Here is a 27,548-nt window from a genome sequence, read left to right as displayed (position 1 = left end):
CCGGTCTCAAGACCTTTCTCTTTGACCGTGCCTTCAGCTCCCCTCTCGACTCTCTACCCCCTCTTCGCTCCCTCCCTTCCCTCACCCTGACCATTTCCCCCCTGCTCGGGTCCTGACCCAACTGTCCAGCGCCTTAGGACGTCCTCCCGACGTGAAAGGCGCTCTATAAATGAAATGTTGTTGTTGTTGTTGTTTGATTTTTTTGGTGGGGAAAAAAGCCTTTCTCTCCTCTTCACTTCACTCTCTTTGTAGACCATGAACCAACTTCAACTCGTTTGTGCTGAAAAATTGTGTTTCAGTGGGCTTCGAGCAGAGTGATTATTTTTGTGCATCAGTACTTGGTTAAGGCCATTATACGAATTTGGGTTAATAAAATCTTTTTTAAAATAAAATACGGTATATACACTGTCCTTTAAATGATTATGTGCCTTGAATGGCAGTACAGTTGCTTAAACCAGAACCCTACTACTGTATCAATAATTTGTCACATAATTTATTTTAATTGTAAACCAGCTGAACAGTATGTGGACCATTTTTTCCAATGTGGGTGGGCTGAAGAGGCTGCAGCTATGGATTCCCCTCGCCCTCCCCCGCTATCTACAGCTGACATTGTTTTCCCAGGCACCACATGACTCAGAAAGACAGAAGTCTCTCTGTCCACAAGTGAGGAGATTCAATTTTAAAGACCCCTCCCTCGTGAGCAATGGGGTACATTTATTTCTTTAAATAGTGAAAGTTGTAAAGCTGTTTGAATGAGAAACTTGAAAACAAGATTTGAATTTATACAGGACACTGGGGGGATTTGGTGGCCAAGGTTTGAAATAGTCAGGGCTCCTTCATTCTGTCTGTCTACATGACTGACTATGTGAGATCAGCTTTCAGTATTGGCAGCTGGTCACAAAAGGCAGGATCAAGTCTTTTGTGAGATCCAAAACATCCCCTATGACACAGCTACTCACTTTCAAGCCACCATTTCAAAATGTTTTATTTGAAGGCAAAGTGCCTTTAAAATGTTCATTTTATGACTTGCAGAACTGTTTTTATTTGGGTGAACCAAAGAGCGACCGGCATGAAGCCTTTATATTTTCAAGTCTGTCTTTGTAACTGGTATAAGCTACGTGTATATTTTAAATGGGTTTAAGATTACTAAATTACACTGCTCTACTATATGTTCCTCATTCACTCCCAACATCTGTGACCGAGCCTTCAGTCACTATGCCTTGCTCTTTGAAGCTCTCTTAAAATTACTCTGCCAGAGCCTTCTCTCACTGTCTTCAAAACCCTCTTAAGAACTATATTTTTGGCCATGCCTTTGGTCAATATGCTCACCCTTCTCCCCTCCTACTTCCATCACTGCTCAGTAAACCCTTGTCATCTTTGTAAAGCACATTGAAATGTTATCCTAGCGTGAAAGTTCAAGTTGTTGTTGTGAAGTGAATGGAGTTCTTTGTTTGGTTTTCGACTTGTGTTTGTACAAGTGGTATGTCCTGCAGGAACTAAAGATTATATACCCTTTGTACTGTAGCCCCAACTATTTGGGGCTTATATACATTAGCAGTATCCATGCCTTGGAATGGAGCTATACAAATGTAATTTATTGTTGTTGTATCTTGTTATCTATGTATTAGTTTCTGCGCTAGAAATGTTATTGTATACAATGAGTCTTAATTAGTATTCTTATTGCTTATGTCAGAATTTTATACCCCGGTTCTTGGTAAGCATCATATCTTCAAGACAACTCAAAGCGCTTCACAGAGTTTACTGTAAACTACAGTGACTGTATTTTGTAGCCAAAGCAAATTATTTTTGCACAGCAACGTCCCACAAACAATGGAGTGAGTGATCATTTTGTTATGGGGATGGGTGGCCATTGGCACTACTCGAAGAAAAGGCAGATTCTTCCAATGTGCAAAATATTTCTTATTATGTATGTGCAAATATTTCCTATCATGTTTTTAATTATCCCGATTTTATCTGGAGGGTTGTTGGTTAGGAACACGGGTGCCATGGGAACTTTATTTAATAATAATAATAATAATAATAATAATCCTTGCATTTGATATAGCGCTTTTCACGTCGGGAGGACATCCCAAAGCGCTTCGCAGAACACACTGTAAAGTGAATTGACTGTATATTTGTGGGCGAACGCGGCAGCCAATTGCGCACAGCAATGTTCCACAAACAGTCGTAGATTGAAAATGACCAATTTATTATTGTTTTTGGTTTTGGAGGGATTATTATTAGACGTGTGGAGTAAGGAAACTTGCCCAAGGTTTCGCCCTCTGCCTGGAATTGAACTCAGGTCTCTCACTTGCAAAGCGAGTGCTCTAACCACTGAGCTACAGGACTCCTGTACAATATCACGGGAATGTTTTTAATAGTTGCTGGGAGACCACAATACACTAGGAGGTCTTTTGGACTTCTACAGAATGCCAACAGGACAGCAGATGTGTATAAACTGAAGATTATTCAAAACTCTGCAGCTCATGTCCTCTCCTGCACCAGGCTCCGGGAACCTATACCCCAGTTCTTGCTCAGCTTCACTGGCTCCCCATCCCTCATAGAGTCGAGTACAAAACCCTCGTTCTCACCTTCAAAGCCCTCCATGGTCTTGCTCCCCCTACCTCTTCGACCTCATAACCCCATATCAGCCTGTCACCTCCCACTGCTCAGTAGACACCGGCCTGCTTCAGGTCCCCCACACTTCCCGCCCCACCATTGGTGGTCGTGCATTCAGCATCTCTGCTCACCCCCCACTCTGGAACTCTGTCCCACAATCCCTCCATGACACCTCCTCTCTTACCTCCTTCAAGTCCTGTTTAAAGACTTTCCTCTTCAACCGTGCCTTCGGCCACTCTCCCACCCTACCTGCCTTCCACCCCTCCTGACTGTAAGTCCCAGCTTGGGTCCAAAAATCTGATTGTCCAGTGCCCTGGGATATCTTTCCAATGTAAAGGACACTATACAAGGGCATATAAATACCACCCTGACTGCCCCATCCTCCATCTCCGCCACAAGGCCCGTTGGTCCCTGATCCCGGGAGCCAACCTATCCTGCCTTATCCACATCCCCACCCTCCTTGTCAATCCCCACCCCCCCCCTTTCCTCCCCTCACCCATTCCTCCACCACCAGCTGTCCCTTCTGCATTGGCCTGTATAATATCCCCTACCTTTCCCAACAAAACGCTCACCATCCAATACATCATTGTTGACAAAAACATCAACATCCTTGCCCTCACTGAAACCTGGGTCACCCCAGGCGACACCTTCCCCCTGACCAAGACCACACAACCCGGCTACACCTTCCACCATACTCCACAACCTAACCGCTGTGGTGGCGATGTGGCTCTCATCTCCCGATCCCCACTTGGCCTATCCCCATACTCCTCCGGAACCTTCCCCCACTTTGAGCACCTTTCCCTCTACCATCCCTCCAACCTTTCCCTCAAAAGTCTCTTTATTTATTTATCATCCCCCAACACTCCCCAACTTCCTCTTGGACATCTCCACCCTCCTACGTTCCATCTCCCTCTGCACTGAATACCCCCTCATCCTAAACGACTTCAACATGCACTTCACCCCCTTATCCTCTATCTCCGCTGACTTCTCCTCTTTCCTCTCCCTCCACATCCACTCCACCACCCACGTCCATGGCCACCCGCTTGACCCGGTAATGACCCATGGCCTCAGCATCTCGGACTTCACCATCACCGACAAAGCCAACTTGGACCATTACTTCATCGCCCTTAACTCCTCAATCCTTCTCCCCACCACCACCCAAACCACCTCCTTATCCTACCACCACTAGAAAAAAATCTCCCCCCACTCCGTTGCCTTGGAGTCATTTGAATTCCTCCCACTCTGGGCTTCCTCCCACAATGACCTGTTCTCCTCAGTCACTCTCCTCCAAAACTCCCTCTCCACCACTCTCGATGCCCTGGCTCCCCTCATTTCCCGAACCATCTTCTACTCAAGAAAATCACCCCGGTACACCAGTCACCTTTGCTCCCTTAAGGCACAGGTGGGAGCTGCTGAACTCACCTGGCTCAAATCCAAGTCAACGGTCCATCGGCAGATCTGGCTGGACCTTATCGAACCTTATCACTCCGCCCTCGCCTCCGCGAAATTGTCGTTCTACTCCAAGACAACTCCTTGGTGGCAAGGACAATCCCAGGCTCCTCTTCTCCATCGCAACAACACAACAACAAAATTACATTTATAGAGCGCCTTTCACGTCAGGAGGATGTCCCAAAGCGCTAAACAGTCAGGTGTCGGGGCCTGAGCATGGGGGAGGGGTGGTGTAGGGTTGAGGGAAGGCAGAGAGGTGGGAGGGAGACCAAAGGCACGGTCAAAGAGAAAGAGGCAAGGGAGGAAATGAGGCAAAGGGACCTTGGGATGGAGTTCCAGAATGTGGAGGCAGAGAGGCTGAAAGCCCGGCCACTGATGGAAGGGCCGGTCGGGCGGGAGACATGGAGCAGACCTATCTACTAGCACGATTCCCATCTGTTTAAAAAACTTCCGTCATCATTTCTAACCTTAAAAAAAGCCATCCCTGCTCTCAAATTACCGCCCCATCTCCAACCTCCCTTTCCTTTCCAAGGTCCTGGAACGAGTTGTTGCTTCCCAGCTTCGCTCCTTCCTCTCCAGCCATACCCTTCACAAACCCCTCCAATCGAATTTCCGTGCCACTCACAACACAGAAGCAGCTTTGATCAAAGTGACAAATGACATTTTGTCCATCTCCAACCAGGGCTCCCTCTGCCTCCTCGCCTCTTTGACCTCTCTGTTGTCTTTGATACCATTGACCACTGTATCCTCCTGCATTACGTCTCCTCTCACCTCAACCTTCATGGTTCTGTCCTTGAATGGTTCAGATCCCCCTCTTCAATATCTATACGCTCCCTTTTGGTGACATCATCCGCAGACATGGGGTCAATTTCCACATGTATGCAGGTGACACCCAACTCTTATCTCTCTGCCTCCACCCTTGACTCCAGGACCACTGCTGTCTGGCAGAATGTCTGTCAGACATCAAGTCCTGGATGAGAGCAAACTTTCTGCAGCTGAATGTCAACAAGACCGAGGCTCTCCTGATTGGTTCCCATAGCCCCTCCACACCTCAGGTACTGATAGCATCACCATCCATGGTTGCATACTCCACCTCACTGAGCCAGTCCGGAACTTTGGCATCTTATTTGACCCTCAACTATCTTTTCTACCCCATATCCGTGCCATGACCCGTTCTGCTTTCCCCCACCTCTGCAAAATCGCTTGGCTCCGCCACTGCCTCAGACCATAGGCCAATGAGACTCTCATACACGCATTCATAATATCCAGGCTTGACTATGCAAACACCTTGCTTGTCGGCCTCCCAAACTCTTCCCTCCAAATGTTGCAAATCATCCAGAACTCTGCAGCCCATGTCCTCTCCCACTCCAGGCTTTGCGACCCCCAATAATCCCTCCAAAAAACAAAAACAATAATAAATTGGTCATTTTCAATCTACGACTGTTTGTGGGACATTGCTGTGCGCAATTGGCTGCCGCGTTCGCCCACAAATATACAGTCAATTCACTTTACAGTGTGTTCTGTGAAGCGCTTTGGGACGTCCTCCCGACGTGAAAAGCGCTATATCAAATGCAAGGATTATTATTATTATTATTATTATTATCCTCGTCCAACTCCACCGGCTTCCTATCACACAGAGGATACAGTTCAAGATCCTGGTCCTCACTTTCAAAGCCCTCCATGTTCTTACTCCCCCTATCTCTGCGATCTCCTAACCCTCTATCAACCTGCCCGCTCCCTTCGCCCAGGGGGCTCCGGCCTGCTTCACATCCGCTGCCTCGCCCACCCAACCATTGGTGGGCGGACCTTCAGCCACTCTCCCCCACCCTCTGGAACTCCAGGCTGCAGTCCCTCCGCCTCACTTCCTCCCTTGCCTCCTTCGAGGCTCTTCTCTTCGACTGTGCCTTCGATCACTCTCCTTACCCCCTGTCCTCCACCCTCTCCGATCTCGACCTCCAGCTCGGTTCCAAAACACTGATTGTCCAGCGCATTGGGATGTCCTCCCGGCGTGAAAAGCGCTATACAAATATAATTTTGGTGTTCTTGTTGTTGTAGACTCAGACAGTTGGCATCTTTGTATTTTATTATTTGGTTCAGTTACTGTGTATGCTTTTGTAGCTCAGTCTCTCCCCTGTAATTCTGCTTTATATTTGAGAAAGAGTTGAGTGATATTCTACTGGTGTGATATAGGAAATGCAATGTAAACAATTCCGATTCCATATTAGTGATATGCCACATCAAACGCATTCCATACATGGTTGAGTTGGTGGATGAGCACATGATGTGTCTTGTTCTACTTTTGTATTTCTGTGATGCAATACGTATTTAAAATTATAGTGTACAGCATTAATTTGTCAAATTATTTAAATACACTCTGGTTAGGAAGTGTAACTCATTGGTGCAGTAATGTATTGCTTCAGGATGATGAGGTTTGACTCAATGCTCATGCTTCGGTGTCACCCTGGTTCACATAGTAGCGCTCTAGCCTGAGTCAGAAGGTTGTAGGTTCAAGCCTAATGTGTAGACTGATGCTCCAATACAGAACTGGGTTGTCCTGCATTGTTGGAGATGCCTCTCTTCATATGAGGCATTAAACCAAGGCCCTGTCTGCCTGTTCATGTTGATGTTAAAGATCTCTTGGCACTATTTGAAAAGAGAAGGGACTTTTTCCCGGTGGAGAACTACTTGGCCAACATTTCTCCAGATATAATTGGTCACTTATATTGCTGTACTCAAACTGGCTATTGCCTTTGCCTAGAAAATGCACACTTACTTATTGTGTGAAACGTTTTGAGATGTCTTTCTGCTGTGAAAGATACAATACCAAATGCAAGGATCATTATTATTAGTTATGATTCTCCCGTTCCATTCCCAGGTGCAAGGCCTGGGTGGAGGATGAAATACTCCACACTGCTTTCTCACACTTATCGAGCAGGCAGGTTACTGTTATCATTGACCTGGGTATGAACATCAGTCATTTCCTTCTTTTGCCCCATCTCCCTTAACCAAAAAGTAATTCATTTCTGAAATAAAAGAGAAAAAGCAGTTGTGAAGTAGTTTTATGTTTACAGCTTGATAAATGATGAAACCACAAACCCCGCATTACAATTTAAATGCTTTGTTTAACATTTCTCTCCCACTAATCCTCTCCCAGCTCCTGCAGTCTCTGCTCTCCACCTTGAAGTACTGGGGAACATTGTTTGTGCAGTCTGTCTGCATTCAACCACTAAGATACTGATAGATATCTTAATGGTATCTATCGAAATTGATAGATTTCTTGTAGATAAAGGGATTAAGGGATATGGGGATAAGGCGAGTAGGTGGAGTTAGAATAGATCAGCCATGATCCTATTGAATGGCGGGACAGGCTAGAGGGGCCGAATGGCCTACTCCTGCTCCTAATTCTTATGTTCTGATGTTCTCTTGTGTAATGGTCTTCAGTCAAATGGGTTTGAGCTGTCTGAACCCAGTGAACCAACAGCACAGATTGTAATTAAACACTAAAATATGTAATCTCCCCTAGTGCTCTAAACTGTTGGGAATGAAAATAAGGGGTGCACTTCAGAAAATAAGATGTTAGCAGATCATAAACAGAGAAGAGGCATTTGTCCTGCACATAATGATGCTAACATCTCATGCCAAAAGCAGAATATTGTTTTTCTGAAGCAGTGAATTCTCCTGTTTTTATTCATGTGGAAATTCCCCCACAAAGAGAGTACAGACAACTACTTATGCAACCACTTTCTTCCATGAGTCTACACAGAACACAAGTTATGGAAAGAGCAATCGGCCAGATTTATCATCCTGGTCCCAAATACACCCACTCTCAAATGTATTAAGTGAGCTAAAAATATATGATTTTGTCATAACTATTTGCAACAATTGTGAAGAACGAACACATAACACAAAAGTTTCCATTTATTTAGCAGCCTTCATATGGTTAGCATCTTGGGGCGCTTAAATATAAACAGTATATAAGTGGTAGCAGTGTTTTGTCATGATAAATCGCTCTGTGACTTGGAGTTGCCTTTCTATTGTATTAGGAACATAGGAAATGCTAGACGAAAAAAAACCAAGGTCCATTCAGTTTGCCTTCCACTATCTTGCCAGTTGCATGCAAGTGTCATGTCCTGAACTAATCATATACTGTACCCAGAATATTATTTCCTAAAATAAATCTATCTAATTTGCCTTTGAAAGAATCAACACTTTCTGCTTCAACCGTCTCCCTAGTATTGAACTGGGGTGTGTGTATTGACTACTGTCTGACCACTCCCTTTGACAGAACTACTAGGACCCCCAGGTTCCTGCTTTATTTTCCTCCTGAGATATTGATCCCTTTTGTGAGCCCACATGTAAGCAATTGTCTTTACAAAAAAAAGGTATCTTCAGATTTAGCTAACTTACCAGTCACTTGATAAATATAACTTCACTTTGTGGTCACTATTCTGTTTCTCTTAAAACAAAACTCAGTCCGTTCTCCCAGTGCTCAATAAATGCTTTAAGTCAAGTGTCAAATACTGAAAATGGTTTTACATGTCTCTGACTAAAATGATTGAAAATATTCATTATATAAGGTAGAACTTATTGACGATTTTGTAAAGATTTAGAATTTAGCATTGAATTGCTGCAGATCTGGTGCTAGGCAAGTTTTGCTGGTGATTGGTCTTGGATATGAAATATTATGGAAGCAATAGTCAATAAATACCAGAGTTGTAATAAAGTGAATTCCTGATTCTGATCGTGGTATCAGACAAGTTAATGGACTGAGATGAAGCAATTAATAATAATAATAATCCTTGCATTTGATATAGCGCCTTATCACGTCATTGAGATGTCTCAAAGCGCTTCACAGAATATACTGTAAAGTATATATAACGGAATATACTGTATAAAGAATATACTGACTGTCTATTTTGTGGGCATAATGCGGCAGCAAATTGCGCACAGCAGTGTCCCACAAACAGTCATGGACTCAGTGACCACATTTTAAAAAAATAACCAGATTTATCTGGCTGGGGGATTGTCGGGCAAGGACAGTGGGAGAGAGAGAAACGTGAAGCGAGATGAGGAATACAGAGCGTTTCACCCTCAACTGCTGTGTCCATTTCTTTTACCTAAAAAATATTGTTGTTGATGCGATTTCTTTGTGGAAATAAAAAAATGGAAGAAGCGAGGTGCAGTGACAGGGCGGGCCAGGCTTTGAGAAAAAGAAACCAGAGGTTTCTCAGTATTAATTCTTTATCTCCTCACACCTCCAAGCTGCGTCACTGCATCACGTATTCAGGATCAATGAGATCATCACAATAATAATCATAATTTTTTTTCTCTCCCACAAGTAAATTTGGCTATGAATATTTACTTGTGGGAGAGTGACTGTCTCCTCCCTGCTAAAGTATAGTGTTTTCATTGGTCCACTTTCAAAACTGATGGGAGAGGGAGTCTTATGGATAAGACAGTACAGTCCTAGATTTCTTGTTCAATTGCAGACAACTATTTTGTGTGTGTGTGTTGTGTGTGAGTGACTGAGAGAGGTGGGGATGGGGGGGGGGGGGGGGGGGGGTTAAAAGGGGAAGGAAAAAAATCTTAAAGCAACAAATTATGTATGAATAACTTATCTTTTGAAACAGGGCAGAAGCTTGGCTTTTTGTATAGTGAGACTTTGTTTGGTGCAAGGATTGACTTCTACCGATAAATCATATGCTCTGCACAATAAATTTCATGCAGCAGAATCGCTACAGTTTGTGGTTCTGTTTATAAACTTTCTTGTTTTACTGATAAAGTACAGCTGCAGTTGAAAAGCACACAAGACATGCAAAATGTACTTGAGGTATGACATTGTGCAGCAGTAACCGTACATTGTTATTACAGCTTGGAGGAATCATCGTTCGCGACGATTGCCTAGCCTTTGCTCATTGCATTTTCATCTGGGGTTGCTTCTTGCATGTATTATTGGCATGAGGTTAATCCAAATAGTTTTCATACGTGTCTGAGCTGATGTTCATACTGAAACAGTTCAAATGCAAGCATATTTTCATCTGTGCAGACATAAAGGGGTGAACTGCAGTAATTACTGCCATATTTTGTAACCAAAGATAAATTACATGTTTAGAGGCTTAATATACAATTAAGGATTCAGACATCTTTCCCTCTGGTATGTTTTGATTTTCACATTGATGGCTGCCATGTATTTGAATTCCCAGTCATACTTTAGATCCACCCTCCCAGAAGCAAAGGGCTGTACATTGGCACTGTACCATTTCTGTCCTGTTCATTTTAATACTTTTGATTTACAATGTTCGGTGACTTCCTATGAAATGTACCTTGTGTTTTACAATGTGGTTATTTGAGGGAATATGATAGTTTGTTCTTATTAATGATGAGAGATTATTTATCTGCAGATGAAGGACGCCATTCTGGTCCGAATGACTCTATTGGGCCCATGGGAGATCAGCAAGGTGCTATGCCTACAGCTAAAGGTAATTTTTGCCTAGGTTTTTCTTAAAGGGTTGGGTGTATTTTTCTCTCAAGGGGATAAGTTTGCTAATTTGCTTAGTGTAGGTTCTTCCTGCAACATGTTGGTATGAGGGACACCACTGTGGGGATGTTCATGTGCTGCATAGGTCAGGAGCTTGTTAAAGCACCTCCTACACCTTAGAAACAGAGCACGTATTAGTAAATGAGCAAATGGGAAAGTTAGGAGAATTTTGTTTTTCACACAGTCGTATGAAATGCCCTGCCAGGAGCAGTGGTCAAGGCAGAATCTACATTAGCTTTCAAAAGCGAACTAGATAAATACCTTAAAAGAGACACCTACATGGATATGGGGAAAGAGCAGGAAAATGAGATTGAAAGGATTGCTCTTGAGGGAGCTGGCACAGTCAGGCGGCCTTCTTCCGTGCCATCAATTTCTATAGTTCTATATAAGCTACATGACAACAGTGACAACTTCAGAATCAAAAAAGCATCAAAAAAGTTCTGTTTGAAACGATAGTTCCACTGGAATGTCAGCCTACACTGTGAGGTGACTACCTCATCTGCAGCTCCCTAGCAAACATGAGGAATCTCCTCTTCAGCAAGGGTAACATATTAGTCATGAACTGCCTCAAATCAAACCACAAAGAGTTGCATAAATGAATTGTCATTGAGCTGGCATGAAGTTCCAGTTATGTTGGTCAATCTAAAAAGTCTGAGTGAAAATCAGAGTGAAAATAAAATATCTTGCTATCGCCAGGGATTTATCCTGTCGGGTTTTACTCAGCATGTGTGCCCCTTTTAAGTACATCAGTCAGTACATCTTGGAACATCTTTTCTTGTTCTGGGACCTTCTCTGATTGGGGAGTATCTGCTGCCTCCCACGTCGCTTGAATCCAGCACAATAAGCAGACCAGGTTTCAATAGATCTTGCTTTGGAGGTTGAATTTCTTTCTTGACCCTTTAAAAGATTATAAATACAGAATTTGAGGTAGGGGGGATGTAAGCAACTGATTTCAGTCATCCATATAGCCACGACTAGCATTGTAGGGTGCACTTCAGTTGGATTCCAATCCCACCCACGTAGCATGGTGCTGCTTCTAAATTGGAATTAGATCTGGTTTTACATTATCATATCTATCATTAAAAAAGTTAGTCCTGATTATAAAGACTCCATCCATTTTCCAGATGCCTCAGTTGCTAACTCTGCTTCCTGTTGTGAACAGGATATGTACAGCTCAAAAAGTTCCAGGTTTGATCCTGGTTTTGCCATTAAAAAGCCCTCCACACCTTGCTCCTCCTTGCCTCTGTGACCTGCTAACTGCCAAGTAGACCTATCCGCTCCCTCTGCTCTATGGTCTCCGACATCTCTGCCCCCACCCATGGAACTCCATCCCACAGTCTCTTCACCTCCATTGCCTCCTTGAAGGTCTGTCTGAAAACTCTACTCTTCGACCATGCCTTCAGTCACCCAGGAGGTCACACCCACCCTCACTGCGCTCTACCCCTCCTTATCCCAATCCCAACTGGGATCCAAATCCCTGACTGTCCAGCACCTTGGGACGTCCTCCTGACCTGAAATGGGCTATACAAATGTAATTTGATGTTGTTGATTTCTACTGCAGTGGAAATAATTATCCAGCGTCAGTACTCCCAGGCTAAGGAGAGAGGGAAATTAACCAATATTCCACCTTTTGGTTAGAGCCCTGCTGTGCTTGACAGACTCTACATCTCATATGAAGGAAGGAAAGTGAGTGAATGTAGACCCGTCCTCACCTATTTCGCTTCCACCTTCCACCCCTCCATAACATTCACATGGTCCATCTCCGATCCTTCCCTTCCTCGACCTCACCATTTCCATCTCGGGGCGTAGATTATCAGCAAATATTTACAAGCCCAACAACTCCCACAGTTACCTGGACTATACCTCCTCCCACCCCAACTCCTGTAAAGACTCCATTCCCTATTCCCAGTTCCTCCGCCTCCGCCACATCTGCTCTGACGATTCCACCTTTCACACCAGAGCAGCTGAAATGTCTTCCTTTTTCCTCGACCGAGGATTCCCATACACTGTAGAAGGCAGGGCCCTTGACCGTGTCTGCCCTATTTCCCGCACCTCTGCCCTCACCCCTTCCCCCTCTTCCCAGAACCATGATAGGGTCCCCCTAGTCCTCACCTTCCACCCCACCAGCCTCAACATCCAACAAATAATTCTGCAGCATTTCCGGTATCTCCAGCGTGATCCAACTACCAAACATATCTTTCCCTCCCCTCTCAGCATTCCGAAGGGACCGTTCCCTCCGTGACTCCCTGGTTTGTTCCTCCATTACCACCAACAGTTGCTCTCCTCTCCCCAGTACTTTTCCACGCTACTGCAGGAGATGTAGTACCTGCCCTTTCACCTCCTCCCAAACCACTGTCCAGGGCCCCAAACACAGTTTTCAATTGAGACATTGATTTACGTGCACAATCACCAATGTAGTTTACTGTGTTCGCTGCTCACGATGTGGTCTCTTCACTGGGAAGATGAGATGCAGATTGGGTGACAGATTTGCCGAACACCTCCGTTCTGTCCGCAAGCACAACCCTGAGCTTCCGGTTTCTTGCCACTTCAATTCTCTCTCCCACTTGCACACTGACCTCTCCATCCAGTCTCCTAAGCTGTTCCAATGAGCCACAGCGCAAGCTCGAGGAACAGCACCTCATTTATCTGCTAGGGACCTTACAGCCCTCTGGCCTCAATATTGATTTCAACAAATTCAGACCATAACAGCTCAGCTTCTCCCTCCCCCTTTTCTGTGACCATTACCACATCATCTGGGTCCCAGACACACCTCTCTCTGGTCTGTCTATTTTGTTGCAGTCCCCCCCCACACCCTGTTTTATATTATTAACACCTCTATTCCCCTGTTGTGTTGCATTCCCCCCCACCCCACTTTGTTTCGCATCATTAACACCCATTTAACCCATCATACCCTGTCCTCTACCCCATTTTCTCCTTTGTCTTCCTTGCCCTGCCTCCCCCCTCTCTGTTAGCCCTTAAAAGCCTCTCCCTCCCAACATGCCCCAGTTCTGACGAAGGTTCGAGGACCCAAAACGTTGACTCACTTTCCTTTCTCCATAGATGCTGCCTGACCTGCTGAGTGTTCCCAGTGACTTCTGTTTTTGTTCTACGTCTCGTATGTCTTGGGATCGGGTGTGTCAAGAGCTAAAGTGTGCATGCGTGGGTTCACCACACTTCTATGTTTGATGTCTGGGCTTTTGCACTTTGTGTTGTGTGTGTGTGTGCTGGTTAGTCAGTGTTTCTCAGAATTCAATGTACTTTTTGGTTAAAAAGTATTTAAGGAACGGCAATTATATTAATCCCTTTTGACTCCCAGCGAAGACACTAAATGCTTGTCTGCAGGCGTAACCACAAACCTCTCATTGTTCAAGTAGCACATTGTATTTTCAGTTTAATTAGAACAATGGACAACAAAAACATAACAGCTCTCCTAACCCTTTTCTCAAACATTTTGCGATAAACTATTTGCTGAATTCTTACTCATAGTAGATATTTAAGCATGAATTTTATTTGATTAAACAATATTAAGTGCAACATTTATTTTTCTATAGCACCTCTCACAACAACAACAAATTGAATTTACATAGTGCCTTTCACTTCGGGAAGACATCTCAAGATAATGGACAGTTATGGGTTTGAGTCAGAAGTAGTCCCAAAGTGCTTCACACTAATGCCTTGGGTGGCAGTTGAAGAAGGTGGGAAGTGGAAAGATGACCAAGAGCACAGTGAAAGAGGCAAGTTTTGAGATGGCTTTGAATGTGGTAAGCGGGTGAGCGTGTTAGAGGGTTTTGGGAATGAAGTTCCAGAGAGCAGGGGCTGAAAGCTCGCCCACCGATGGTAGGGCAGATAAGGCGGGCAAGCAGTTGCAGGCAGTAAGCATTGAAGAGCAGACAGATCCAGAATCATTTGCTTTACCTAATGAATTATTGACCACATTGACCAACCAGTTAACACTATAGTTGTAAAACAATCGCTGGGAATGCTCAGCAGGTCAGGCAGCATCTATAGAGAAAGGAAAGTGAGTCAACATTTTGGGTCCACAACCTTTCGTCAGAACAGATTCGCTCCCTCCGCTTCGCAGACACTGGTCTGCTTCAGGTCACCCTCACTTCCCTCCCAACATTGGGGGTCGGGCATTCAGCATCTCTGCCCCCACACTCTGGAACTCTGTTCTGCAATCTCTTTGCCTCACCCCCTCTCTTGCCTCTTTCAAGTTCCATCTGAAGATCTGAAGACCTTCCTCTTTGACTGTGCCTTCGGGCACCCTCCCACTCTCAGCCCTCCTTCCCTCCTCTGCTTCTGACCCCAACTCCCAGCTCGAGTCCAAAACCTCTGATTGTCCAGCGCACTGGGATATCTTTCCGACGTGAAGGCCGCTATACAAGTGTAATTTGTTGTTGTTGTCAATGCTGCCGTTATGTGTACACATTCCTGCTCACTCAGGCAGTGATTTTCATTCCGATGGTGCTGGGCTCTCTGGCTACTCCTGAAACTTGGGAAGTGCCATCATATCCCCATGGGCACGGCGTGTGCTGTGCCATGCTTTTGTTTCTGCACGCTTAGTGATTGTGATGGTTGGCTGCAGCCCAGAAGAAGCAGGAACATTGGCATGTGAAGCTGGTGCCAGCTGGCCAGCACATGTTCTGCTCTGAATCGGGTTGTGCTGGTAGGCGAGCGGATTGTGCTGTTTGGCAGGCGGATTGTGCTGGTAGGCAAACGTAAACCAAGGCATTGATGCGTGGCGGTTCCTGGAGTGTTTTACCTTCTCATGTTACACTGGAGCCTCCTATCTGAAAGTGCTTAAGCACTGCTCTGTCACGCCACCATTAGTGGATCGATCTTGGTGGAAGAAATAGCGTGGGATCAGAAGATCTACATGGGGCCTGTTTGTTGAAATATTCACAACTGAAGGGGGTGTCAAATGCACTGTAAAAGTGAAAGAAAACAAGGTTTTAAATGTCCTGAGCTCCTGGTTAAAAGAAGTCCTGCATGTTTTTATCACAATGTGACAAGTCTTATGATTAACAAAAAGAAATTTGTGAGGATGATAGGTTTGTATTGACTGGTATAATAGCCTGAGGTTTTTAATGGATGAGTCAAAAATGCTAAATAAAAAAAAACACTGAGATTGGTACCATTCCAACTCCACTTTTCTGGGAAAGGGTTGAATGAAAAACAGATGTTTCCACCCATCTTAATTATAATTGTAATTAACTTCTGAAACCATTCTCGGAATTACACAAACTGTTTGTGTCAGACTGCTATTGTCTGGGCTAGTACACATTTTATTTTTTTGTTAAAAAAAATTGCTGCTGTCTTCCACAGATCAGCGCTTTTTATTTCCAAAAGTAAGGAGTTATTCCTCATGAAATTATTCCATCTGACCTTTTAACATGAAAAGAATATTGACCCAGCGGTCGCTATACAGTTTTTTTTCAGCACCTTAACCAAGTAATAATAATAATTATAATCTTTGCAATCCACAAACAGTCATGGATTGAACCAGTATGCACTAATGACCGATAAGGGATCCTTTTCAATCATAAAGCTCTGATCTGATTTTCCAGTGGGGAGGTCGTGCTTTGCAAAGTTGGCTGACTTGATGGGATCATTCTTGTAAACATTTGCTTTGGTTATGTTCTTGTTTGAGGTGGCGGCTTGTGCTAATCTCCTGTTGTTTGTAAGAAGTAAATAATGCATATACTGTATATAATTATGATACAGTTACAGCTTGAAACAAATCAACTTGTACTGTGGAAAGGGAAATCTCTTTTCTTCCAGCATTCTAACAACGACATTTATAAAGTGACCTTCATACAAGATAGGGTCCCAGAACGCTTGACAGTGGTAGAGCATGACGCCGAACCAGGGAGAGGGGGGAGGTGACCATAAGCAGGTCAAAGAGAAAAGTCTTCAGAAGCAATGAAGATGGCGAACGAAGGGGCAAGGCGAGGGATTGAGGGAGAGAGCTCCAGAGTTTTGGGGTGCAGTGGCTGAAAGCGCCACTACCGATGGACAAGCTGGAAGCCTGAGCCAGTTGAGCGGGGGCAACGGGTAGCGGGTTGGGGAGTAAGCAGGTCGGAGAGGTAGGGAGGTGACAGACCAGGAACCAGTGGAGCTCGGCTGGAATCAGTGTGATAGGGATACGCAATTTAGTACGAGTAAGTATGAAGGCTGTGGAGTTTGGGATTAATTGGAGTTTGTGGACAGTGCAGCTGGGGAGACTGGTGAAGAGGGCATTTGAGTTGTTGAGGTGGGAGGTGACAAACAATGAGGCTAAAATGTGAAAATCAAAATTATGTTTGAACAATTTTACCTTTATCCAGCACCTTTCATGCTGGGAGGACATCTCAAAGCGCTTCACAGAGTCGACTGGTGAGCCTGAGGTTGGGTTTACTGAGGAACGAGGGGAGGAAACTTGACCAAAAGCCCTGTCAAAAAGAGAGGTTTCAGACTTTAAAAGGAAAATTTGGCGAACAGTATTATAATTCATCCTTTTTTGTGCAATTTAAAATTAGTTGATAAAATGCATTAAAATGTTAATTTGTATGTACAGCAGATCATTTAAAATAAGTTGAATTCTTGTATGTTTTAAGGAATCTGACATACGATGGTTAATTGCTTATCTCCTCCTTCACTTGAATACCCAAATGTGGTCTTTTGTGGGTCAGCAGTCGGTTTTGCCCCTGGTAGAAATCATCTGTAATCTAATGATTGATTAAATGGACCTCAAAGGCACACATGTGTCTTGCCCTTTTGATCCGTGCTATTCATTCTCTCAGCTGCTTGTTTCCAACACAAGTATGCTACATTCTTTCCACGTTAGTGTTGGAGAGAAAGAAAAGGAAGGGGGAGGAGGAAGAAGAGTGACAGCATTTGTATAGCATCCTTCAAGTAGGGTAACGCCTTGTAGTGCGTGACAATGACTGGATCAGATGTTGAGCAAAGGAGGGGGGTGGGGAGGTGACTGTAGGTATTAAGATGGGATTTAAAGTCAAATAGAGTGGGGAACAGGTGGTGGAATAGAAGCAGGGTGTTCCAGAGGTTGGGGACGAAATGACCTTACATTTTTGATATAGCACCTTATCGCATCTTCGAGGCATCTCAAACTACTTCACAGGATACACTGTAAAGTGAATTGCCTATATTTTGTGGGTGACACTTGACAGTGAATTGCGTACAGCAGTGTCCCACCATCGGTCGTGGATTGAGTGACCCAATTTTAAAAAAATATTTTTTTAAGGGAATATTACCCCTGAAAAAGTGATCCGCAAATTGGCAAACAGCCAGGTTCCTACTTAGTGCTAGGTAAACAGAGGCGTTTGGAGTAAGGAAACTTGGCCAACGTTTCACCTTGTCCCGGAATCAAATCCAGGTCCTATCACTTGCGAGGCAAGTACTCTAACCACTAAGTTACACGACTCCACAGTCATGTAATACTCAAGGCTCGACCAATGATGGTGGTACAGACAGGACAGGGGACATGGTTAGTCAAACGGAGGTGGATCACTTTTATAAATAAAAAAAGTTGGTGATGAATTATACAATTTCAAGTGAAAATAAGAGTCCGTGATTATTACATGGACGTCCAGTTTGTGAATGTTTCATTTTCAACCCCATTGTTGTGACCTGCTTTATATTTTCTTCTTCAATATTACTTCAGTTCTGGTTGACTTTCACATTCTTGTGACCTTTCATCACTTCAGTTGGGTTTAACTGCCAGGATCAATAATAATGGAAAATAATGGATGTGTCTTCCAAGTTGAAATAGTCTAAATAGTTGAAAGGGCTGAGAGATAACACTATCATCACAATATATATTGTTAAAGGTTCCCTGTACAAGGCAGATGTGCAATTTCACATAAAGTGTTGTTATTCTTGCTCAAAAGCCTTCTCACTATCTGGGGGCAAAGCAATATCGAGCTTTGGTGAATGATGTCAGAAAAATGCTGAGCATTAACAGCTGAAATCCATTGATCAAAAAACAATATGGTCTGGGTACAGCATTATGCTGAGTGATCCCTCCCACCTGGTTACCAAGATTTTATGATCAACAACAACAACATGCAGGGAGAACGTCTCAAAGATTTTACAAAGGCTGATTGGGAAGATAGGATTCTAATCTGCACTAGGAGAGAGATTGAGTAATAACTACAGAGCAGATGCATTATAACACCCTTTATAACTGTGAATTCAGTTATAACTCAACTGCATTTGTGAATCCCATTCCCTGCTCATGCACAAAACCACCCACTCGCTTCCCCGCGGTCACCAAACATCACTTCCTGTGCACATGTGCAGCAAACAGGAAGAGATGGTGAGTTGGTGACCCAGGAATTGACTCTTTTTTTTTAGCATGGGACCAGGCCAGCATTTCAGGGAGCAAACTACCCAGCTGCGTACATGCTCCGTCATACCATCCATCACGCATTGCTATAGTGTGGGATTTTATGGATCCAAAACACAAGTCTGCACTATAATGTAGTCTAGACTTTTCTGTATCAGATTCAAGAATTGGGTGAACAACGCAGTTCACATCATTTCATGCGTTTTATTCTTTGCTGTTTCTTTTCAAGACGTTGGAGAATAATTATAGCATGTTTTTTTCCAGGGAAGAGTTGATTGGGAGATATTCTTCTTCCCTCTCTTCCTTGTGATACTCCATCATTATTTCAGTGGAATTATCACCTCACTGTGAAATCAGTTAGAGTACTTGTCTGGTATTTACCTGGTGGCCCCATTTTTTTTGTAGAATTTAAATCTTATGTTTAAGTTTATGTTCTATGCTAAATATTCTATGAAAAATGTTGGGTTTATGAACGCACATTTGATGAATACTAAATGTACATTCTAAACATAACAGGAGCCATTCCCATCCATAAAACAAGCAAGTAAGCAATGATGCCAAAAGGACTCAGAATAATGCCAGTAAGGTTCTTTTCAGGTATGGGGAAAGGGCAGGAAAATGGGCCTGAAAGGATTGCTCTTAAAGGAGCTGGCCAAATGGGCGCTTTCTGTGCCATTGATTTTCCATGGTTCTAAGAAAAAGTCTATAAACAACTCTAATCCATATCCAGAAGCCAAGAAAAGAGGATGGGAAATAACAATATTTACAGTGGCTGTGGCTACTGCTGAAGCACATCCTGTACAGACCTTCTGTCCATGGGTTTGTGACCTGTGATCGATCAGACTATTCTGATGTTGAGCCCAACTATCCCTTAGGCTTGTATTTTTTTAAAGTTCGTCTACTGTCATTTGTTTAGTTAATTTTATACAAAACCAATAAAAAATTCATTAAATAACTTAAGTGGCCGTGCTTAATCTTTCTGTATTCAGTGATCCATCTTCGCTGGCCTCACAATAGAATTTTAAAGCCTCCACTGTGGAGAGGATTGTTAAAGCGCTCTGAGAGGCCGTCCGGCGTGGAGGGCGCTATATAATCCAAGGTTGCTGTTGTTTGCATTATAAGGTGGCAAAACATGAGCGTAGCTCCCCCAACCCCCACTCCCCACCACACCACTCTGTGAACATGAGTTTTCCTGCCTAGTTCTTGTGAACTTTCCTCCATAATGCTGTGGAAAAACAGAAAAACAGATTGGCACTCTACACCTGGAATTTCATAGTGCAATGGATACTGTGTTTGTTTGTTTCTGGATCAGTGCAAGCTCTATTGCTTTTTTTTATTGCACTGATCGTTTCTTGAAAATCCTAGATTTTGGTGCTTCAGTGCCACAACTTGTACTCCAGGGATGGTTTGGAACATCCTGCCCCCATAGCACGTTCACTGCTTTGAAATCTCAAGAATTACATACCAAAAGAATAAGGTTTCAATCTTGGGGTTGATTTGAGTTGCTGGTGAGCAGTCAGTCCATTCGATTACTGTATTTTCCAGACCAATCAATTCCAATAGGCAAAATTCAAAATCAGGACCTACCATCCCTTTGGGTAAGATCCCAGATTTATGTTCCATCGACTACTGTTTCCCACCGCATCCCATTTTCCCATCAGTTCGTCAGTCATTCTCCCTTGCTCCTAGTTTCTTTTGGCAGGTTTCCAGTATGTTTGACAGAATGGATCAAGGCCACTGCCTACGCTCATGTTTTTGGTATCTCCTCATTCTATCTTTTGGGAATAACACCTTCCAGGATCATTTATTACAATGCTGGTGCCTTTGGTGAGGTGCTGTTGATTTTAAATGCATACTTGTCGTTGGTCATTTGAAATCCTTTTTTTTATTTTGTTCCTCTTCATTGTATGTTATAAACACTGCGCTGCATATTCTTGCTGTTTCAAACAATCATCTCAAGATTACTGCAGGGTTCCAGTTGGAGAATGTTTTATTCCTTGCTACTGCAGTGTTTTTGCAGTGATTGTTTTTATACAGTAAAAGTACAGTTGTCCCATTGATGGGAATCGTTTAATTTTAAAAAATTCAAGCAATAAAGTGAAGATTATACTGCATTAGGTCAAAATGGGTGAATATTGATTACTACAATATGTGTGCATCATCAGTGGAAAACTGTATAAACTGCCAATGTGTTCCTGACTAACCATTTCTGACCTTGCACCTCTAGGTTACTTTCTGACCTTTCTGGCACCAGTCAACAACATCACTATAGTTCAGGGCCAGACGGCCACTTTGCATTGCAAGGTTGCAGGAAACCCACCGCCCAGCATCAGATGGCTAAAAAATGACGCTCCCGTTGTTCCGGAGGCAAAGCGGATCACAATAAGGAAAACAGAGTATGGTTCTCGACTGCGTATTCAAGATCTGGACACAACTGACACAGGATACTACCAGTGCGTCGCGTCAAACGGCAACAAAACCATCACTTCTACCGGCCTGCTCTATGTAAAACTTGGTACGTGTTTTGAAGAAGTTAGACTTTTTAATATTTGTATCTGCAGAACTCAAGTTGCATTGGGTTGTAAATCTGTAAGCATGTGCAGGCATTAACATCAAAACAGTTTTACTATATCAGTTGGGCAATTTTAGGAGGGACACCAAGACCTTTGTCTTTACCCAGAGGGTAATTAGTGACTGGAACAGGTTATGAGGAAGGGTGGTTGAGTTCAGGATGCTGAACTTCTTCAAAACAAAGCAGCTTGATGCAGTGATGGGAGAGTTGGTAGGATAATCTGGAAAGATGAGATGAAATGTCCCAAGCCAAGGATCTTCTTCATCCAAACCTCTTGTGGTCAGTATTTTGTACCAGCCTCCTCAGCTACAATTGTGCAGGTCTGAGGTAGATAGTGTAGCCTTTATTACAGAAGCCAGAGCGGCAAGAAACTAGGAGAAAGAATTGTCTGCCCAGTAGCTACTAAAAATAAAGAGCAGAATAAAAAACTGGCAACAAGTTATGGCTTTGCCTAAGACTGTTGTCACCAATGTTTGAACTAGCAATGAAAATGCAAGTGTTTTTTCCCTTGGGATTGAAATTCAAACCAACTACACAGCCATTGCTCAAATAGCTTTGGACTCCAGAATACCTTAAACGGCAAGTGATGCACCTGTTGAAAACCTTGCACACAGGGAACACAAATTAGAGTTTTATTCTGGCCCTATTATACCACATTATAACCTATTGAGTGAATCCTGTAGAAAATTCTGAAATCTCCTGGTAAGTGTAAAAGGATTGTCTGGCCGGATACTTATTTCTTCCTCTGAACTGCATTGCATTAGGGAGGTGAAATGTGTCCCAGAAATTTGGTGTGGGAAGAACGGGAAGACGAACTCTGGGATCCCCAAACCTTGGCTCTTGCTAACCTGCACCTAATAATTTCCGGATTTAGGTAATCAGGATGCATCCCTCCGGGGAGAGAGTGCGCATTCCATTCCAACAACCTATTTCTGGGATTTCCATGTGTGGGTGGGATGCATGGAATTCTCAGTTTGGTTTGGATGGGTTTCCGCATGATACCCGGCTGACCAAAAGTATTGTATATTTTGTCAAATATTTAAATCTGACCTTTTTTTCTACTTTTCCTCTGTAGGTCTATCTCCAACTCACAGTCCACATCACAATATGTAAGTACTGCTGGAATTCGTCAAAAAAGTATAAAAATTGAAATCACATTTTGTTGCTTCTCACATATGCCACTGCAGTGTCAAAAAATTAGCCATTTTCTTTCACACTTTTATTTAAAATATTTTTAAAATTATGATTAATTTCTTGCTAAGCATTGAAGGTTTACATTACCTTTTGAGGTACTTATTTGGACCTGGCACTAAAACAAATGCCTCACAAGCGCTGTGTTTTGCCTGTGCCTTTTGAATGAAACACAAGAAATTCAGCTGGATGCTCTGTTCTTTATTGTGCACTATCCAATGATAGTGTTCCTGCCGCTGAAGCCAAACCTATCCAGGCATTGGCCAGGAATACAAGATTTACGCCAGGTGCACTGCAGAATTCTGTTCCAATCTAAAAGCTTCATACACCATTTGGCCTGCTTTGGAATGCTGTCTTGGATAGTGTTGTCACCTGGATCTAATGTTCCTTTTTTTGCATAATTTGATCGTAGGGTTTGCCAACGCAGAGTTGGTTGAAAGCATAATTGACCACAAGAAAGTTTTACCTAAAGGCAAATTTAAATAGATCTGTATAGTTGAGGAGGTGTGGGGGGGGTAATGTGAGATGGGGAGAGATGGTATTTGGAAAATGTGACAGGCTAGATCAGGGGTCTCAAACCTGTCAATCAGTGCAAGTTGTCGCGCACGATCAAAAAGACAACAGGAAAGAGCAATAGAACTGCATCAAATGGAGTAATTGTTGTTGAGTCAAACTGAAACCAAAGCCAGATGAACAAAGTATTTTGTGCATCTGGAAATAAAAATATAAACTTTAAAACCACAGCAAATAACACTCCTGCCTCTTGTTTTTATTGAGCATATGTGAGAAGCCACCTAGTGTCAATTGACCAGTTGCAGACCCCTGGGCTAGAAGAACAATGATGGCTCTTTTCCAACCCAAATTGTAAATTCCGTTTGTTGTGCTTTAAGGAACCACCATATCCATTTCATAACACAACGTTTTAATGGTTTTTTTCCAATTCAAATTGTAACTTCTATGTTCGTTGTGCTTTAACGAACCACAATATCGATTTCATAAGACAACTTTTCTTACTAGTTTACGATGGTAGCATCCGATTATTAGAAAGCAGATAAGTGAATATGCAGTGCTTAAATATGTATGGTACCATATTTGTACAATAAACAATCTTGCCCTTGCTATTGACAGCACTGCTAGAATCGATGGACATGTACTTTTATTGTTCCACTCTCTTCCCCCCCACCCTTATGCAGGGAGTAATTTATACAGACTGGCTGGGATTGAGATTTTGCAGTGTGTGTCTAAACATCAACAGGATGGGCAAAAATGCTTTACAAAAATAATCTGATGAAAAGGTCTGTTTTTTTTCAAATCTGTCAATTTAGGAAAGTAACACAACTTTTACTCCAGTGGGGCATCAGCCAATGTATCCTCCAGTTGTTTGTAATTACTCAATAGTTCACAAGGATTTGAACAATTTGCTTAGATTAGGTTGGGTTCATTGTGGCCATCCATGTTTGTCAGACATCAAGTCCTGGATGAGAGCTAACTTTCTACAGGTGAACGTCAACAACACCAAGGCCCTCCTGGTTGGCTCACGTCAGTGCCTCCACGCTTTATACACTGACAGGATCACCATCCAAGGATGCACATTCCACCTCACCGAGCCAGTCCAGAACCTTGGCGTTTTGTTTGACCCTCAACTATCTTTTCTACCCTATATCCATCCAATGACCATCTCTGCCTTCCTCCACCTCTGCAACATTGCTCAGCTCTGCCACTGTCTCACACCTCAGGCTGCCAAGACCCTCATACACGCATTCATAACATCCAGGCTTGACTATGCAAATTCCCTGCTTGTCGGCCTCCCCAACTCAGTCCTTGATAGGCTGCATATCATCCAGAACTCTGCAGCCTGCGTCCTCTCCAGCACCAGGCTCTTTGACCTTTTAAACCCCCATCCTTGCCCGACTCCACTGGCTTCCCATCACACAGAGGATACAGTTCAAGATCCTGGTCCTCACTTTCAAAGCCCTCCATGGCCTTGGTCTCCCGACCTCTGCAGCCTCCTAATCCCGTACCATCCTGCCCGTTCCCTCCGCTCAGCAGGCTCCAGCCTGCTTCACCCCGCCCCACCCCCCTGCCCGCCTCGCCTGCCCCACCATTGGTGAGTGGGCCTTCAGCCACTCTGCCCCCACCCTCTGGAACTCCAACCTGCAGTCCCTCCGCCTCCCTTGCCTCCTTCAAGACTCATCTCACGACACTCCTCTTTGACTGTGCCTTCAATCATCCTCCTTCAGCCCTGCCTCAACCCTCCCCGATCCTGACCCCAGCTCAGATCTGAAACATTGATTGTCAATGCCTTGGGACGTCCTCCTGACGTGAACAGCACTTTACAAATATAATTTTGTTGTTGTTGTCACAACACTGGGTTCAGTAAGCTTGCTGGATGGAAAGAACCAAGAAAATAGATCCAAAAATAGAAATTGTGAAAACAATATAACATTGAAGATAATCTGGAGAGGTAAGAGGTGATGCATACTGGACATTTTTGATAATTCTGCATCAGTTGGGCTTTGGCTTGCAGGGTTGAGAATATGTCCACCTTTCATGTTCAACCTGGTGTTTTGTCGTCCTCACCTGCCTTGCCTCATCTGTTTGGAGCTAATTTAGGGTCAGGGATTTCTTCGCCTATATACCTCTTCCTTCTCCAACTCCCCCTCCCAGGGTTCGATATAGTTTTTAATGGTTAGATCTAAGGGTTAGATATAGTTTTTATTTGGTTGACCTTGAAATAATGAAGGGCTGAATGGAACCATCCAGGTCCACCTATGCTATGAGGAGGGATGACAATCCTCATTATGATATTTTGTATCCTTTAGATATTTTCTTTCATTGAGACCTCTAGTCTTGATCCACTGCCTCCTCTCGCTGGGGTGTGGTTCCACAGGCAATGGTTTCCCTCCACAAACTTCATAGGTGAGTCTTATCAGTGAGTGTTGTCCGGCCACTTGAATGCAGAGAAAATCACAGCCAAGCCTGACTTCTGTACACAAGTTGCACCAGTAGAGGGTTCTGAAGAGGGATGCAGACCATTAATCCTGGCTAATTGTACCCTCCGGAACCCTGGAAAGGCCGGGGCCAGTTTAGCCTCCGCATGCAGCAGTAGCTGGGACCAGCAAACTAAGCATGGATTGGGACTTGAACCAATGAGCTCCCGATCTATAAACTGTAGCTCTGTCCATCACATCAACAGGGCTGCCCTGATATTTTCATTTTTAATGAAAATGAATAATTCATTAGGAAAGAAACTTGCATTTAACAGCACTCACCCACCACCTCCATGCATGTGACCCTGCGTTATTTTTTTGCTGCGTTGTGGGAAGGAATTGCAGGAATTATTCATCTCAGTGAGAGGTTGGCCTCAAGTTGGAATGTGAGATGTTAGCTTAGGATAAATACCAAATGTTGGGAATGTGTTCTTTTTCTTGGATATAGACATTCTGAGAGTTATTCTACTTGATATGCTCCATTTGGCAAATTTTCTGAAGTGCACTAATGGCTATTCTGCACTGTTTGATACAGTTTTACAATGTTGTCCCTGGGTGCTTTATGAATAATACAATTTCGGTTTTGTAAAAAAAAGTTATTTCATAACAGATACAGTAATTAAAATATAATTTAATTCTGCATCCGTAATGTCATGTTCCTGGATGCTTTCAAAATCAGATTAATTATTTATAAGTGCACAGGGACAAATTTCCTAAATTTACAAATACCACTTAGCCCAAAGCAACATCTGCAGTGCCAAGATTGCAAGGGAATCAATTGACCCCATTTGACTCTCACATACTAGAGAAGCACTTGGAAATGTTCTCTATTATACGTTAAAATGAATGACTAGACAGTTGACTTCTCGGGCTTTTTAATATAAACATTTATTGCAGTCATTTCAGATTTTCACTTTGGTTTCACCATTTCATAGAATTACATCATAGTAACTGTAGCATGAATACTGTTATAATGCGTCACTGTACAGCGCAAATTTAATAGTAATGTTGTTCATTGTGAACCCTATTCACTGCAGATGTGCTTGTTGGCTACACTCGCTTCCTCACACTGGCTGTTCTTGTGCTGCTCTGTGCAGTGCCACAGGACATGACATTGGCAGAGATCTGATGACTTAGAAGGTGGCGAATTTAGTTTCTCGCACAAAAAGTAGGCTTACTTCCATGTCATTGGGTCAATGTGGACACCACTTCCTTCTTTGCCAGCTGCAATACTTTATTAGATCATGGGATTTCTGCATATCCTTAATGCTCTTGCCTCACCTTGCTTTTGGATCCCTCTACCAGAGAGAAGAATCACATCCTCTCCAGCGCTTGGCTCCAAGACCCCCATCACCACCATACTCGCCCAGCTCCACTGGTTCCCTAGCGATTTCCCCTCCAGCGATTGCCTTTAATATTATCATGATTACTTTCAAATGTTTCCATCGTCTTGTCCCACTCTACCTCTGTAATCTATGACCCAAAGTACCCGGTCACTCCATCCATTCCACCAACTTTGGCCTGCCTCATGGTCCTCACTTTGCCCCATCATCAGAGATTGATTTTTCAGACATTTTATCCCCATTCTCTGAAACGCTTCCAACAGCCCTCCACTGCACCACTCCACTATGCCCCCTCCCTCTCTACCTTCAAAATCCTGTCTAAAGGCCGTTTACTTTGTCTGCGTGTGAAACCAGCCCTTTTTTTCCCACTCACCTTTGCACCTCAAACTCCCCTCCAGTCTTTGTAAACTTCCTTGATACAATATCCCATTGTGAAAGGGATCACATAAGTGAAAATTGCTGTTGAAGATTACATTAAACTAAAATATTGAAACAGGAC

At 43.5% G+C, this 27,548-nt stretch overlaps 1 protein-coding gene across 1 annotated transcript in view; it reads left to right on the top strand.

Annotated features, from left to right (window-relative positions):
* Positions 1-27,548, top strand: part of ror2 (receptor tyrosine kinase-like orphan receptor 2) — a 170,199-nt gene that overhangs the window by 104,491 nt on the left and 38,160 nt on the right. Inside the window, 3 exon segments of the mRNA XM_007900034.2 lie at positions 10,470-10,547; positions 21,181-21,468; positions 22,601-22,634. Of these exon segments, the coding sequence (XP_007898225.1) occupies positions 10,470-10,547; positions 21,181-21,468; positions 22,601-22,634 (400 nt within the window).

Source organism: Callorhinchus milii, unplaced genomic scaffold (assembly GCF_018977255.1).
Source record: "Callorhinchus milii isolate IMCB2004 unplaced genomic scaffold, IMCB_Cmil_1.0 Scaffold32, whole genome shotgun sequence".
Classification (NCBI taxonomy): domain Eukaryota; kingdom Metazoa; phylum Chordata; class Chondrichthyes; order Chimaeriformes; family Callorhinchidae; genus Callorhinchus; species Callorhinchus milii.
The sequence above is the reverse complement of the archived record's forward strand: the minus strand, read 5'-3'. Positions and strand labels throughout refer to the sequence as shown.